This window comes from Pseudopipra pipra, chromosome 16, assembly GCF_036250125.1.
Source record: "Pseudopipra pipra isolate bDixPip1 chromosome 16, bDixPip1.hap1, whole genome shotgun sequence".
Classification (NCBI taxonomy): Eukaryota; Metazoa; Chordata; class Aves; order Passeriformes; family Pipridae; genus Pseudopipra; species Pseudopipra pipra.
The window spans coordinates 7,298,521-7,315,225 of NC_087564.1; the positions used below are offsets into that span (position 1 = coordinate 7,298,521).

General features: G+C 39.7%; 1 protein-coding gene across 3 annotated transcripts in view; it reads left to right on the top strand.

The window, feature by feature from the left end:
* The first annotated feature begins 13,271 nt into the window (after nt 1-13,271).
* CPPED1 (calcineurin like phosphoesterase domain containing 1) overlaps nt 13,272-16,705 on the top strand; it is a 42,104-nt gene continuing 38,670 nt past the window's right edge. For 2 of the 3 annotated variants that reach the window (XM_064672840.1, XM_064672841.1), the window contains exon 1: nt 14,618-14,912. In XM_064672840.1, coding sequence (XP_064528910.1) covers nt 14,633-14,912 — 280 coding nt within the window. In that variant the 5' untranslated portion in view covers nt 14,618-14,632. Of the gene's footprint in view, nt 13,589-14,319; nt 14,455-14,617; nt 14,913-16,705 lie in introns of those variants that run through there. The other variant, XM_064672842.1, reaches the window with a different exon arrangement.

The following is a 16,705-nucleotide window of genomic DNA, read 5'->3' on the forward strand; positions in this document are numbered from 1 at the left end:
GTGTTGATGTGAGAGGTATTTTGTGATAAGAAATGTCATGTGGAAACTGGAATGAAGCAGTCAATGTCTGCTTCCTTGGTAGTGTTTTCCTACTGAAGTGGCATGTCTGGATATATAGATACAAAATGTATTGCCAGTGGAAAACAAAAGAGGTGATGATTGTACCTCAGCAGACTGACTGGCAGCAGGGCTGCAATCACTAGTCTGTAAAAGCACAGGTAAACATTAGAAGGTGTCCACTGTTCAAGAATAAAAGGTATCTTAGCAAACATTAGTTAAAGAAGCAAAATGTGTTTTAACAAGGAGGCTACAAACAACTTTATGTTTATAAATACAGTCCCATGATTTACAAATATTGTAAACAGTCCTGAATGACACAATACAGAAGTTTGCTTTGGACAGCTCTACATTCTTGAATTAGCATGCACCAGACAGCCCCATTTGCTTCTCCCAAGTTCTGACATTGCTCAGTGAGGGGTACTCTCCCACTGGTATTAGTCTTGCTGAATGGTCAAAATGCATTTTGTTTTAGACCTTTCTTTTAGTTACAGAGAACACTTCATAAGGCTTTGCTCCTTTAACCAGTAACTGCAATCATTAATATCATATCAGAGCAGCAACGTGTGAAATCCCAACCTGCACTGTGTTGACACTAAATATACTTCTCCTCTCATAATTGCTGAGCACACGTCTTTTTAACTAACCTTTCCCTTTTCATTAAAAAAGATGCACATTCAGGCTAGGACAGAAGGAGCTTGATCTTATATATTTATTAATGCACAGAAACTTTAACAGGAACATCTCACAGACGCTGAGCATTTTTAGTTATTGTCATCAAGTCTGAAAAAATATACATTGCATGTAGCAAAGGGATCACCATCAAGAGATCTTAATGAGCCAGGAGGTACTGCATGAATAAAAAACCATGAGAGACTTCTTTTTTATGGCTCACTGAGGAGGAATATAATTTATTGCAATTCTATAATGTAGAAATTACCTTTATAACCTAATATTTTTCTCTTCAGTCTTCTTGTGAAACCAAAACTGTAGTAATTACAATTGAGTTTGAGGCAGGCAGTGACAGCATCCAGATTTGGAGTGGACTTCAGAAAAATTCAGATAAATTTAGAAGGTAAATGGAGTACTTGCAAATATACAAGAGGAAATACATGTATACTGCAAATGTCTTCAGAATACAGCAGTGGAAAAAAGTGCCAACCTGTCTAAAGCAGCTTCCAGCAGTACAGCTGAAAAATGAGTTGTGCCCTCGGGTTCACCTGTTGCACAGCTCTTGCTTTGATTCGGAACAAGGAGAGCTGCCAGTCAGGTTCTGTCTTTGGCAAAACTGATGGTACTTTTGAATGGTAACAGGATTGCAAGTACCTGGGAACAAAGTACGTTTCTGCTTGTTATAAATTAGACTGTCATGGAATTTAGATCTGGAGTGATTGGCCAGGTGTCTGAGGATTACTGCAGCTGACAGAGAAGGCTCTGCAGCTCATTCCAAAGTCATGCCAACAAAATCTTTGTCTTGTTAACAAAAAAAAGAAAGAAAAAATGGCTATAAAGGATCAAAAAAATTGGAAGTGCTTTTGTATCCTTCCAACTGAAAACCAAACCACCTTTGTTCCCATGAGTTCAGCTTTTCAAAGCAGAAAGAAAGTCTTTCTAAGCAGGCCTAAAATAGCATTAAAAATTGTCAAGGTTAAAGGGAGTATAATAGGCTGTATATTGTATCTGAGCATAGAGAAGCTGTGCTTAGACACAGAAGAGGACACAGAGCAGAGAAAATTTTCTGATCCTCTGCTGTCTGACTCTGGCATATGTTAGAACAACTGAGGAGCTCATCTAACCAATACCTCTTCTAAAACTGCTCAGTCACTGAGATAAAGAGGTAAACAAGTTTAGTCTAGAATGTGCATTCCTCAGGCCTGGAACATCCTTGGATGGAAGAGAGAACAAGAAGTCAAATTAATGAGTCAGTTAAAGTCTGCCAGTTTTAGCACTAATAACCCTCAAGGGCTATAGAAGTGAGCTGTAAACCTCAGAAGGGAAGAATTTGCTCTTCACATAAATGTAAAGTTGCTGTACTACTTAACTAACAAAATATTTTAGCCACCATATATTTTGCATGTCTTCCAAAATGTACTGTCAAGCAACCAAAATCAAAAGTTCTTACTGAAAATTAGACCTTTTTAGTGTGCTTCCCTGATAATAAGCTTTAATGATGTCTCTCTGCATCATTGTCACAACATGCCCATCCAAAGCTTGATTTATTTTTAGTCTTACATATAGTACTAATATATAGATGTAGGAACTTTCAGATTTATGAATAAGAAAATTTCTCTGACAGTTCCATTTTTAAAGGATGCTAACTGTTAGAAGATGCTCAGGATTTTAAAATGGTAAGTCACAAGACAGATTAAATAAGAGGTACGAAGTAATAGCAGTCTGAGTTCTGTGATTCCTCTTTAATTCTGTGACACTGCTATCACTGTCAGGTGATGCTGTCACCAGTTTTCAGGAGGCTATCAGATTCACTTATGTTATTACAATGCCTGGACAAGAGTGTCAAATGTGCTTGCCAAAGGTTAAACATCCACAGACCAACTCACTATGTATTGAATTCAACAACTGTCTTCACCCTGATTTAAAATGGAAACTGCACCGAGTGATTTTGCTCAAGAGATGCTGAATAATCACAGCTTACATGAAATCACCAGATGTCTGAGTGGTCAGTACTTCTGGAAACCAGGTCACATATTTGAAAGCCCAATAATGAATTCAGAAACTAAATTTAGGCACATATGTTGGAAAACTGTTGATGTGCACAAATACCAGTCCAGGTCCCAGACCACGCTTTTAGGCAGATGGCAGCGACTGTCCCTTCCTGACTCCACCTGACAGCCAAATGTAAAGAGCAGTACTAAGCTGGCTCCAGAGGGATTTGCTTCTCTGTCCTTCAGCATGAGAGCCAGTGAGAAGAAACAATCTATCAACCAGGTATCCTGACAGATGGTTAAAAACCCTTGAAGATTCCAAGGTGGAAGAGTAACTGCCATTCCTTGTGATTCCTTGTGTTTTCTTTCTAGAGAGCATTCTGATTATGATAACAGCATTCATCACTGATATTTCTCAGCACAGTGCAACTCTTTTATACCTACAGAATTGGAATATCTATCTAGAACATCTCTCTAGCTATTCTGTAATACTCTCTGAATGAAAAGGCATCAATCTAGTTTCCCTGCTCTTTGCATCAAGTCAATACTAAACTGAAAAGTTAATGCTTGGAGTAAATAATGTGTAGTAGCATATTTTTGATTTTTTTTTTGGTGGTTTTATAACATATATGTGCCTAGAGGTTTTTTATTATTGTGAAAGTGCAGTGATCCCACAGCTGGGTAAATAATAGGACAAATAAAAGGATTTTAACTGTAATGTGAAATGCACATTAGGGAGTCTTAAGAAGTGGTGCAAAAAGATGCTGACAGCAGATTCCAGTGGTATCTTTTTGTTGCAGTGGTTACTTAAACCAGCAGATTATATCTAATCTGTTAAATATAATCTAATGCTAATAACATATTTAGGATATCTGCTCCCTAACACAGATATAGGAGATTATTACAGAGTACAATAAGGTAAAACACATTTTTTGATCCAAAAAAAACATTGGCATCAGAGAGTACAGTTCTCATAATGCATTATTTAATCTGTAATTTAAATAGCCAAGTTACTTTGGAGTAAAATGTAAAGAAGCTGCAAAAGGAATACTTCTGTGTAATATGGAAATTGTATATATATATAAAAATTATATTTATTATACATGTATACTTCTATATTTATATCTACTTATATATTTACATACACATACCTATTTTTATATATACTTACTTTTATATATATACACACATATATAGGGCTGGTTGTAACAGAATACTTGGTAAAAGGACAATTCAAAATTTTCTTGGGTGTGTGGGAATTAGTCTGTCACTCACTCCCACACACCTGACAGAAAGCTGGCCTCTTTAAAGTCAATTTTGTAATTTCTATACACCTTGAACTCTTAAATAGGATTTTCCAGTTTAACAATTTCTCCCTGTGAATATAGTGATTGATCTTCTTTAAACAGAAAAAATAAGAAAATTTAAAGGAAATTGCATGTAATTTCTATGCAAACTAGAACAGTTGAAGTGAGCCCTGACAATATGATGACCAAACAGACAATTTAGATGGCTGAACAATAGGATCACTTTCCTACACAAACAATGCAAGTATTTCAACACATACAATGGCCATAAGTGAAAAAGAACAGATAACTCTAATACCAGTTATCTCACTTGTTTCGGTCATAATGTTTAGCTCAAGCCAAAAAACCCAAAACACTAAAACACTTGCACAGCAAGATCAGAAATAGATCCTCCATGTAAAGCCTCAACCTGGGTCCAGTTTTTAACCTCTTCATCTCATTGCAAAGGATTTTTTTAGTGTTAGGTCTGTTGGCTCTCATTAGTTGCTTGTTGACAGCTGTATGCAAAGGACAAAGTCTTGACTCATTAGTGTTAACAGGAATATTACCATTGAAATCTATGGAGTCTACTCTAAGGAACAAGATTTTATAAGTTTATTCTCATTGAGATGTTCTTTATAGGACACAAGATTCCATTTGTTTCAATGGGGTCATTTTATAATGCTAGTGTTATTCCTAATGAAAGCAAACCCAAAATCTAACATTAAAGGATACAGAAAAGAAAAGAAAAACCATAAAGGAAAAGGTCAAGACAAAAACAACAAAGGCCACATTCTGATGTTTATTATATTAGAGAATGTAGAAATATTTAAGGAATTAATGTTTTCACATCCTATGCACCTTTAGGGTCCTGTGCAGACAGCTGTATGTTGCTGAAAATGTATTTACCAAGCTCTCTGGTCAGCCAGTGCATCAGTCTCTGGAAGCCCAAAGGAGGCATGTTCTGCTGGCACTGGGGATAGGGATAGGGATAGGGATAGGGATAGGGATAGGGATAGGGATAGGGATAGGGATAGGGATAGGGATAGGGATAGGGATAGGGATAGGGATAGGGATAGGGATAGGGATAGGGATAGGGATAGGGATAGGGATAGGGATAGGGATAGGGATAGGGATAGCTCTGGCACAGCTGGGGGAATCTGCCCACGCTGCTGGGGAAACAATAAAAATCAGCAGCATATCCAACAAGCCTTGTTTGTACCTTCCTGCTCACATCCATCCTGAGCAACTTCTCTGTGCCCTGACAGTGAAAAGGTTGAGGGCTATTTCTCACTGACTTCATGACCCTTTACTACAGCTGGAATGCTCTGGGACAAGGGAAGAGTCATCTCTATACCATGGACAGATACAATTTTCTTGGCAACTCACATACAGGTGTGAAGTTGATTCCCTGATGATATTGAAACAATTGCAAATGCACCTCCTTACAAATAGAATGTAAAATCCTTTATTTTCCCCCACCTATTTAATAATAATAACAATGATGATAACAACAAAAAAGCCATCCCTCCTAGGACATGAGGAGAAACTAGAGATCCTTTATGTGATTACACTTAGAGCTTGTAAAGGTGTTTTGATACCATGGTGATGAACACAGTATAAATGCCAAGATAGATGATGGATCCAGCTGGCACTTCTCCCTCCTCCCCCACACATCATGGTGTTCACCACAACAAGTTTATGATTTTGTCCTAAAAATCTGTTGAGTCTTGTTGGTCTTTACAAATTTACTTGCAGAAACCACAAAATGCTCTCTTTACTTTGATTTACTTTACCTTGATTTAGTCTAAACTGTATAAGAGGTGCACGAATTTTTTCAGAAATGACACTCATACAGCCTATTATTCTCTTGAAAAAACCCTCCCCTAAACCCTAGCTGATAAATAAATGTGAGTTCTCCTTCTTGGTAAAAAAATATTTTATTTATTTGTCTGCTCAGTCATCATAGACAAGTTTTACCCAGAATGGTATTATTATATTTGTTCAGGTGAGATTTATTATTCAGAAGATCAAGCAAAGCCCTCAAAGTTAACTTCTAACTTGCACTTTTTCTATTTATATAGGACTTATTTAAGGATGAGGGGTTTGGGGTTTTTTTATCTATACGATGAGATAAATACTTGCTAGACTAGGTTATGTAAGAACCCAGAAATATTGCAATTCTCTTTTCTCACAGGAAAGGTGTGAAAACTAATAGCAATCTCATTGATTCACAAAATCTTTCTCGAGATATTTACTAAGTTTCAAATAGTAAGCATTGCTATTTTGAATGTACAGATTCTCCCCAGTTGCATTGCCCAAGAATGTCATTGCATTTTACACTACTTTGTGTCCTTGGTATTGACAAGGTGCTGATCTTTCACCTGCACAAACAGAACCAGGGATTCTCAAGAGGAGGTGGAAGAACTCTTGTTGTGGGGAAAGCAGACACCAGTCCCCACAGCTTATAAACCTCTTATTCAGTGTTTCCACTGAGAAATTAATTTTGAATGTGTTTCAGCTACTGAAATATTCTATCTGTTTATATACCTGGATGCTTCCAAAACAGCTGCACTTCAAAAGCTGGATGAAATAGTAATTACTGGGAGAGTATTAGATGAAATTCTAGTGGATCTAAACGAGGCCAGGCCTCCTTTCAGCCAGGGTGAATTTCACTCTTTATTTGCTTGAGTTGCAGAAATCTGATTAACCAAATTTAACCAGAACCAAATTAGAGCTTCTCAGCATAAGAAGAACTTGTGCCGGATTTCTTTTCACTGTTGCTTTCTGGTGGGTTTTGGTTTGGTTTTGGGTGAGGTTTTTTTGCTGGTTTGTTTTTTGATTTTTTTGTTTTGTTTACTTAATAGAAACAATGAGAGAGGAATAAGCTTCTCCAGGCTAATATAAGGAAGGAGAGAAAAAGAAAGGAGAGGTTCTTTGGTGAGTAGAATATCATCTTGCTTACTGTTGTCTCAGAAATCCTAAATGTGAATCATTTGGACTTCACTTTGCTCTTCAAAACTGAAGGGGGAGAAGTATGAGTACTACAACACTCGATGTACTCCACTGGCTCTCCAGTCAGTGATTACTTATTAGCATTCAAGGCCTTTCTTCAAGGTTTTCACTGGAATACAATATAATTCTTATGGCATCTGCCACTCAAAAGGTCACTCTGAAAGCGTTTTGAGTTATGGAACTCATCTTGAAATGGGAGTAAGGAGACACCCCTTGAAAGTCTAAGCCTAAGCACCAAAGCCTTGTATTGCACTTATTGATGTGATGTACCTTTTCCCTGAAAAAATTACTTCCATTCATTCCAAAATACTAAATAAAAAGGATTTGTAGGGAGGAGATGCATATATAACCACCCATCTTACTCTGACTTTGTGTATGCTAATGCTAACATTAAAATACAGTAAAAGTAAATTTATATTTTCTTGCTATCACTTGGTAAATACCAACACCAATTGGCAACATTGCCATCCCTGTGAGAGCCTTGGCTAGATTGTTAATATGCAAACACCACACTCTACTAGGAATGATTAGCTCATATTTTTCTTATCTAATTTCTTTCCATTCAGAAGCCCAAATACATAGGAATGTATCATGATTTATGTGTATAACTCCAAATGACAGCATATACAGTGTGTAAGCCACAGCTTCAGTTATTAGGAAAGTTTTCAGTTTCTAGTTATTTTAGTTTTTATTTCCTCCCAGGCACTTATTATATTCTTCTTAGCACGCTGAGCTCTTCTAATGTTTAGAAATATTGTGGAACTGCAAAATGGCACAGTCAATTAATTCCTTCATTTGAATAATTAAACATTTTAAATACTCCCTCCATACCTTATGTTCAGCTATAGATATATTATTAATAGTAGCTTGTACTGTGTGCTGCAAGAGAATCTTAGGCACATAATTCCTAGAACCTGGGGAGGAGAACATTTCCTGACACCATGAATTTACCTACCCAATGACAAAGTTATCTTGTTCTAGTTCAAACATGTTTCACACTGCAGTAATTGCACCATATGAATGTTGTGCTTTTTTTTTTTAAATGAAAAATTCAGCACAGTCAATTATTCAAAGAAGTTGTTTTGGTTGATGAATCCATCCCACCATGTTCAACAAAAATGTTAATCTTGCCTCACTACCTTTATGCTGTTTCTGTCTTATCACTCATTCCAGTGCCATGGTCTACAAAGACCATGGCACTGCATAAATTCAAGACCATAGGTTTGTAGCCAGACTGTCTGTTGTCAAATGGGTGTTGCCAGGATGTCATGGTTTAACAGGGTTTGTTACATGTCTGTGTGTTGAGGGCACTCCTACAGACAAATGGCCTTGAATCTCTGCTTCTCTGGATTACACTGTGTAATTTTCCCCACTCCCAGAGCCACTCTGGAACAACAATGTCTCCACCATGTTGTTAAATGAGCCTGACCAGGCTTCCTAAGTAAGGTGTAAGTTTTGTCTGATTTTAAAGCCTGAGTGTCTCAAGCAGAAATGGATGGTTTATTTTGCAAGGACACGGGGTAAATTTGCTGCAGAGTAAATCTGTGAAGCATTGATAGCCCCGTTAGCCTCCTGTTGTACACAGCACACAGCTTCCACACATCCTCTGCTGCCTATGCCTGCAACCAACTGGCAAACATCAAAATGAGCTTTAATGGTTCCAAGTCATCTGGAGAAGAGGCACTTCAGTTAATTTTTATATTTTGCCTGCTGTACAGGGGACGTATCTTTATTGTGATCACCCTTCAGCAAATGTAGGAATGTATCAATAAGACCAAGCAATATTTCCATGAATAAAATTTTACTTCTCCATTGTTTTTAAACCATAAAAAATAATCAAAGAGCAGGAAAGCCACTTTTCTATTGTCAATTAGCCTGCTTTTATATCGTTGGACATTGGACTCTGTTACATTTGTAACAGAGGTTTGAAAAATACTGGAGCATTAAAAATGTGAAAGAACACCACTCTGGGAATACAGACAGTGTTTGCTGTCACTGCCTTACTTGTTATGAATAAGTACAACTGGAAGGAATCTGAAAAAATCATTGCAAACACGATGAAGGAGGACAGAAGTGAAGGGCTAGTACAAAACAGGTGGATTACATTTGCCTTGTAGGGCATGCAGTCTTGTCCTCATCTATTATTAATTTTAAAAGTAGAAGCTTTGTGGTGCATGTTATGTCTTGACTCATAAATCAGCCTCTGTGTGCCTCTACCTGTGTTCAGATTTTTCTTTATCTCTTTTTACCCAAGGCCTGTAAAACACCTACAGATCTTTAGACCAGGAACCTGAGAGAAGTGGAAAATGTAATTTATTGCTGAGATAATACTGTTGAAAAATGGATTCTTCTGGTTATCTCATACAATCATTAATGAGAAAGGAAAGGTCCTTGAAATTCTGAAAAAACAAAAGTGCTATACATAGCTGAAAGACAGTCCACACTGAAACCTAAAAAAAATCAAGTACTATTTAATTTTCAAATCACATTTCCTACAAATTAAACTAAGAGGTTTGTAATAGTGATAATTACCTATTCAGCATCCTTCATCAGTCTCTGAACTCATTTTCTTCAGTCATTATTTGGACAAAAAAAAAAAAACCTTAAATGGGTCATTTATGCTTAAATTAATCTGTGCTTTTCCTGGAGTACCTCCTTTGTTCATCTCCAGCTTTAATTACTGAAAAACATTTTGTTTTATAGAAAACTGTGGCAAAATAGATGCATCCTTTCTAGTCATCCTATCTCAGGAAGTTCAGTGACTGCTATACTAGTGACATCACAGATGGTAAAGTCAGTTTAAAGATCTATTTCCCATGCAAAACCTGGCACACAACAGGAGTGAATACTAATGTGCACAAGAGTTCTAGGAAGAGTTTAGGGGACATAAAACAGTAAAGCAAGAATGTCCTTTTTGTACTCCTAGTCGAAAAAAATCTAAGTCCTCTGACTGTTTATTGAATTTTAATACTTGAAGGATTGCTGCTTCTTTGATTTTTATTTTTTTTTTTGCAAAAATAGCAACTGTGTTTAATGATCATCTGGGGTTTTATTTTTTTCTAATAAAATGTCACTTATCAGCAAAGAAGGAGAAAGGAATCTGAGAGTCATGCATACAGATGCATAAACTAAATACTGCTTTTTCTGCCAGATTTCTGCTTTTGCTTGTACATTAGTGGAAAATCTGTTTGTTTAAAATAAGAAAAGTCCAACAAGTCCAAATTTGAGATCAAGATGTGATATAAAAGCTCTTAAATCTGGATTTTCTTCTTAGACCAAGTCAAATAGTATATACCTGAAACCTGTACTACTCTAAAAACACGCAGATACATATGTGTGTATATAGACTAAATATTTATTTATATGCCTAATTCCCTTCCATTTGTGACTGGACAGATCTTGATAAGCAGCATGAATCATAAACTTTAGATAGAAGGCAAATGCTGTCCAATTCTGACGGGATTCATTCTGGAGAACATTTAAGTCACAAAGTTCTGAGATAGTTCAGGATGAGGTGACAGCCAATGACAAATTTTCTGCATAACTTTGGAAATGGGTACTTCAATTAAAGCCTTGGGTTTTTTCACTCAGCTCTAGCCCTTCTGGACTCCTACGCATTTTTTCTGTCTAGAAGTTTCAGTACAAACTCATGACCCGAACATCCATGGCTCTTCAGGAGTAGACACTTAATGCTTCAAAAATATGCACTAGATGAAATAATTGCTTCTAGTCTAGCTCTCTCATTCCCTGCAGTCCTTACTGGTCATGACTTTCTAATTTGCTGGCAGCCCAGGTCTCAATTACTCAGTAAAAGGTGCAAGTACTCAGTGTACCCAAAAATGAAATCTCAGGACAGGGAAATCTAAAATCAGAGGCACCCTAAATAAAGCAGAACTCTTGAATATTTGGCAGCACACAAAATGAACAAAACATCTTAGAAAGAGGACCAGTAGCTCTAGATAGAACGTGTATCTGTGTCAGAAACTGGAATTCAGTGTGCAAAACAAATTGAGTTAAATAGTGTGTTTAACTCATTACATCAACTTTTATATCTCTCATAGTTACAGTGATTCAAGGAATATATTACAGGTTTCTTGAACAAATGGAGCCTGCCCACACTAAATGAGTCAGATAGAAATCAATTACATTGTAGACTCTTTACTGTGGAAATAATCAATGTCATCATTGTTCCCTTCCTAGCAACAAAATATTGGTCCTGGTCAACCAATCTTTTTAAGCTGGTTTGCACAAAACACTTTTAATGGGTTTTTCTATTGTTTTGTGGGTCCTTTGAAAATGGTATCAAGGCCAAATATTAACAGAACCTTTTTTTAACATGGATAGCACTCTTTAGTGTAGTAATTCATTTTTAGTGTAGTAATTCATTTTTTGTTTGTATTGAACATCAAAGAAGCAGACCTTAAGTTTTATCATATTCTGTAATGTTTTAGGCTCAGATTGCCAAATGTATTTGTAACGGCATAGTCATCCTGGAGTCTTACTCTCAGCAATGGAACAGGAGCTAGAGTGGGAGATAGATGAGATACTACTCTAAGTTTTCAGAACTTACTGATTTGTATCCATTAGCTGTTCCTGGGAGAAGAATAGGAGCTGTATCATATGCCAAACCTTCCAAAATGTTACATCTGCTGGGAATGCTGTCCTGTTCAAGGATTTATGGGAGCTGGAAAATGAGATTCATAGAAAACAGAAAATACATTGTATGCATTATTTATTTTCAGTGTGTGTAATTCCATATTCTTTCTAAACAAATACAGTTATGTGTGATCCTTTTTATATCACCAGGTTTTATCAATTTCCATTATTTTCTCTAACTTATCCTTCAAGGACTCATATATATCAGCACACACTGAAAACAGATGTTAACACTGTGTGTGTTGTTTACACCTCTGATCTTCATTGGATTCCCTGAATTCCAGATGGCAGATAGTCATTCCACTGTATGGATAAGATTAAAATGGTTTGCTTTCAAATCTGCATATCTGGCTGTGCTTTGTAATTTTAATTCTAATGTCTAGACCAACCTTGTTATGTCCTTTTCACCTCTTGTACTCTTCCCATTTTGTAATTTGTTGTCATCTTGTCATTTGCTGACAATAGAAAAACGATTCCCTCCTTCAACCACTGCTTTTGACTATTTTGCTGCCCACTGAGGGTAGAGAGGGAGGCACCACCACAGCTGTTTATATGATTTGCTCAATAGAGACGGTAAATTTTTGCATAATTTTCTTGTTTTATTAATACTTAGTTTTATTGGTTCTTAATCTACGTCTCTCAAAGTGCATACAAGCTTCCTTTAAACTGCAGTAAGAAATAAAGTAGCATGTCTGTTACTGGATTTTTCAGAACTTCCAAGGTGTTAAGACCTGTAAGGGCTGGCAGCATGACCTAATGCATACTAGAGAAAGTCTTAAAAGATCTGGAATCCACAGATCTGCACTATTCTAATCACAGGCCTTATTAAAGCTAAATCTTATATAAGCATTTCCTTTTCAATGCCTCCATTTCCCACTTTTTATCTCTTATTTTCAATGTACTGCATGGCCTTCTAGAATGATGTATTCTCCTCTGTATGCTCAAACTAACTTTATGTTAGTTAATATAAATTATTCTCAATTTATACTCTATAAATAAGACCAGGCACATGCTACTGTAAATTATTTATTCAGTGCCATTATATTCATGACACTTTGTATAACAAATCAAGTCCTAAGACAAAATTCTGCTGCTTTATCTAGGCCTCATCTGGAATAAGTCCAGATAAATAACATAAATATCTGGACTTATAAATATCCAGATAAATATCTGGACTTATTCCATATCTGGAATAAGTCCAGATATGAAAGTCTATATTAAACTAATATAGATCAGTAGTAACTTTAAACAATTTAGTCATAGTAAAATAAGTTTAGCTGTATAGTATTTGGTCCATGATCTTGGCTTCAAAAATGCATACTTCAAATTTGGCAGAGTAAAGGAAGCAGGAGAGAGCTGAAATCCCCCTCCTGCACACGCAGTCCCCATCCTCAGTTCTCATGTTTATATGCAAATGTCCCTTTTTTTTTCTGCAGATGAAAACACTTCTGCACTCAGGCTGCAAAATCGGAAGAAAATGTGTTCAAATTACAAAATGGAAATGCCTTGTGGTATCCTCATTACAGCAGACAATACTCAACACTGATATAATATCAGAGGATTCCATCTGAAGAGGAGGTCTTTGAATCCACATCTCTGCCAGGTCTGATTCAATCTTTCAGACATGCATGACTTGACAGGAAAAATGGTTGCCTTTAGCAACACAACCAGGTGAAATAAGACCAAGGTGTGCTGATCACAACCTCAGGGCCCTGCGCTCCAGAACCACACTGTGCTGTCCTGCCAAAACACTCCTGTTCCTGCTACACTCCTTGGCCTGATCTTGATGGTATTTCACTTGCAAAATTCATCCCGAGCTTAGCTGAAGTCACGCAGCAGTCACATATTCTGGTTTATGGCTACTCAGCCCCATTAAGCAGATGAGAAGAAAATGGAAAAGAAACAGAAAAGGTAAAAAATTTCTTTGCATGATTAAGCCAATTGCTCTTATATTAGCATGAGCAGTTCCACCATGAGATTGTGATCACCTATGATGGTGTTAGGATATTTAGATGGGCTGCACCTGAGACTCAAAAATGCACTTTAGTTTTTATTTGCTTAATATACCACATGCTGCCTCATAAAGAGAGGAATTGACAAACACTACTTAATAAAAAAGACTTCCTCTAGCACTTTCCATCTAATGATCATCAAGCAGTTTACAAGCAGGACTGAAGCTGTTTTTATTTGTGGATAATAATGCCCACATTTTACAGAGAGGAAAATAATCTAGCCATAGGAACGCATTTTAGTTGACAACATTAACCTTAGCTAGCACGTCAGTGACAGGTTTCACACGATGAATAGAGGCACTCAGAGCTCTGCAGAGTAATCAGGTCCCGGCTGTTCAGCTGGGAAATCATAACCATGTTATCATTCCTGTATCGCTGGGTCAAAAAGGGACTGCAGTTCAGAAAGGATTAAGAAAACATTGCCTTGCAAGGGGTCACCCATGTATTTCAGTCATCACCTGACTGTGTACCTTGGTACTGAGAAAAACAGAAGCCTTGTGGGCCCTGGTCACTGCCCAGCACTGCCACGGGTAAAGGCAGGGCCCGCCCGGGCTGGGGGCAGTGACACGGAGTGGGCACAGAGACACTGTGCCTGCGCTTTTTCCATTCAACTTGTTTTTCCTTTTCAAGGAGACGTTGCTGTTGATGTCCAACTTCGTGAGAGCGAGTAAACACTGAGGAAACCAGACCTGGAGAACAACCCATCAAGGTCCAGAGGAAAGCTGCCAATGCTTTTAGATGACTCCGGTTTCCGTCAGTTCGCAGGTTAGGAACAAGCCGAAAAGGACGCAGATCTATTACTTTATTATTACTCATTGAGAAGCCAGCGCATCTCTGGGGCAGGTCCCACCCGCAGCCACCGCGGCCGCCCCCCTCACACGGCGGTGCCGGAGCCGCCGCGCTGCCCCCGGGGCTGTCCTAGAGGAGCCGCTCGGGCTGTCCCATGGGAGCCGCTCGCTCCAGAGCCACCTGCCCACCGCTCCCTGCCCTCACACCCGCCCGACTCGGGCCGCCCCCTCCGCCCTCAGCGCGGCCGCCGCCGGGCCCCGCGGGGCCTCCCCGCCCGCGCCAGGCGCCGCCCCCGGCGGAGGCGGTGCCGCCCCCTCTGCCCGGGGCCCGGCGGCGGCGGTTCCCGGCAGCGGCCGCGCGGGGCCGGGTGATGGCGGCGGCGGGGGACGCGTTCCTGCGAGCCCGCGGCAGGACCCTGACCGCCTTCCGCCCAGGTACGGCCAGCGCCGGGCGGCACCGCGGGCGGGCACCGGCGGCTCTTGCCCGCCGCGCCGCCGGGCGGGAGGGGCGAGCGGTGCGGAGGGAGGCCCGGGGCTTCCCCGGCGGCGGCGGGAGGAGCTGCCGCCGGGGAGGGGAGGCGAGGGGGGCCGGGCCGGGGCTCTGGGCCGGTGTCGGCGCCCGGAAGGCCGCGCTGGGGAGCGGGTGGCGCGGGGCGGCCGCGGCAAGGGGGGACTTGAGGCTGTGGCCGCCCCGCGGGGCCGGGACCGCCCGGGTTTGTCACCGCGCTCCGGCTCCCTGAGGATGCCGGCGGTGCCCAGCGCCAGAGTCGTTTTCAAATGCTTGTCTGTGCTCCTAAAGCGGACCTGCATAGCCTGTGTTGGCACCAGCGCTGTGCTGGCGTGTGTTTGTACCTGTAAGGGTGACCGAACAGGTTACCGGTAGGTCACTGGTTTTGTTATTTAAATGAAAGGCAGTCGTGCGATGGTTCGCAAGTAGGGAAGGTCCCGCTTCCTTCAGGGAGGTCCAGCCTGTCTCAGGGTGCAGGTCAGCAGCACGGTTCCTCCCCTGGCCCTTCCAGGCTGTGCGGAGGCAGCACTGGGATCCCCTCGGCTGTAGCTGCTCTGGGGACGTGATTCCAGACTCCCCAGGTGAATAAGTGAGGAGGCCGTGCCGAGCCAGCGCTGGCACAGCCACCTGTGGCTGTGGCTGGACCGACAGAGGAGCGTGTTGGACAGCTCTGTGTATGTCACCTGTTGGGAAAATTCTCCCAAGGATGGAGGTTCTACAGTGTGCCAAGGTTTCCCAGGGGCACAACTAGCTCTGTTTTAAGAAATCTTTTCCTATTATCGTGCGTGGAAGGTCTTTTATTTCCTTGTATTTATGAATTTCAGGTTGTATTGGTTTGGTGAGGTCGACAAGGCTATTCAGTCCCTACAGTTTTGTGGTATTTTCTTGGGTTTCGCTGGAAATATTTGGCTTTGCTTGTTGCCAAATAAAGAAAAATCACCAACTCGGAGCATGTGAAGTATACGTATACAGTCATTCTGGCAACCTATTAATTGCAGATGGTCTGGTTGGTTTGGAACAGAATGCCTAGCATTTGCTGAGGGGACAGATGGCAGACAAGCCATCTAGTTATATCAACTGTATGGTGAAATTGTAACAAAAGGAATGTTCAACAGCAGTGTAAAAATTTCTGAATAAAAGCTTTATCTAAGTACTTCTTGAAAATTGCCATAAGCATGGAAGGAAATATGTCATTTGGGAATCTGTTTTCCAAGTGTGCTTCTTTCTTCTGAAGTGTCCTTGTTTGGAATTCTTTAAATATTAATTGACGCTTTTCTTACCACTGATTGTTTTTAATTTTGTTCAGGAATTGTTAGGTGACTATAGTCCAGCTACTATCTTTGGGTGAAATATTTCTTTGTAAATAATTTACTTAGCCCTTTCTTAACAGACTAAAGTTCAACACAACTAAATGATTGGGGAAAAAAAAAACCAGAACCAAGGGCTGATAATATTGAAGCAAGATTTCTTGCAGTTTAAGATGCAAATCAGTTCTCTGTGTTTTGTTGCTTTCCTCAGTCTTTAGGTTTCACTCCTGTGTAAACTTGTAGCTACACAGAGCATTTACTGCCACTGCTATGGCTTGGCACACCTTTTCCTTTTATAATTTGAGACCCATCACTGAGAGCTTAATTGTGTTTTTTTTTCTTACTACCCTTTCTGCAAAATCACTCTTCCACACCCTGATATTTGTTCAGTCTGCTTTTACATAATGTGGATG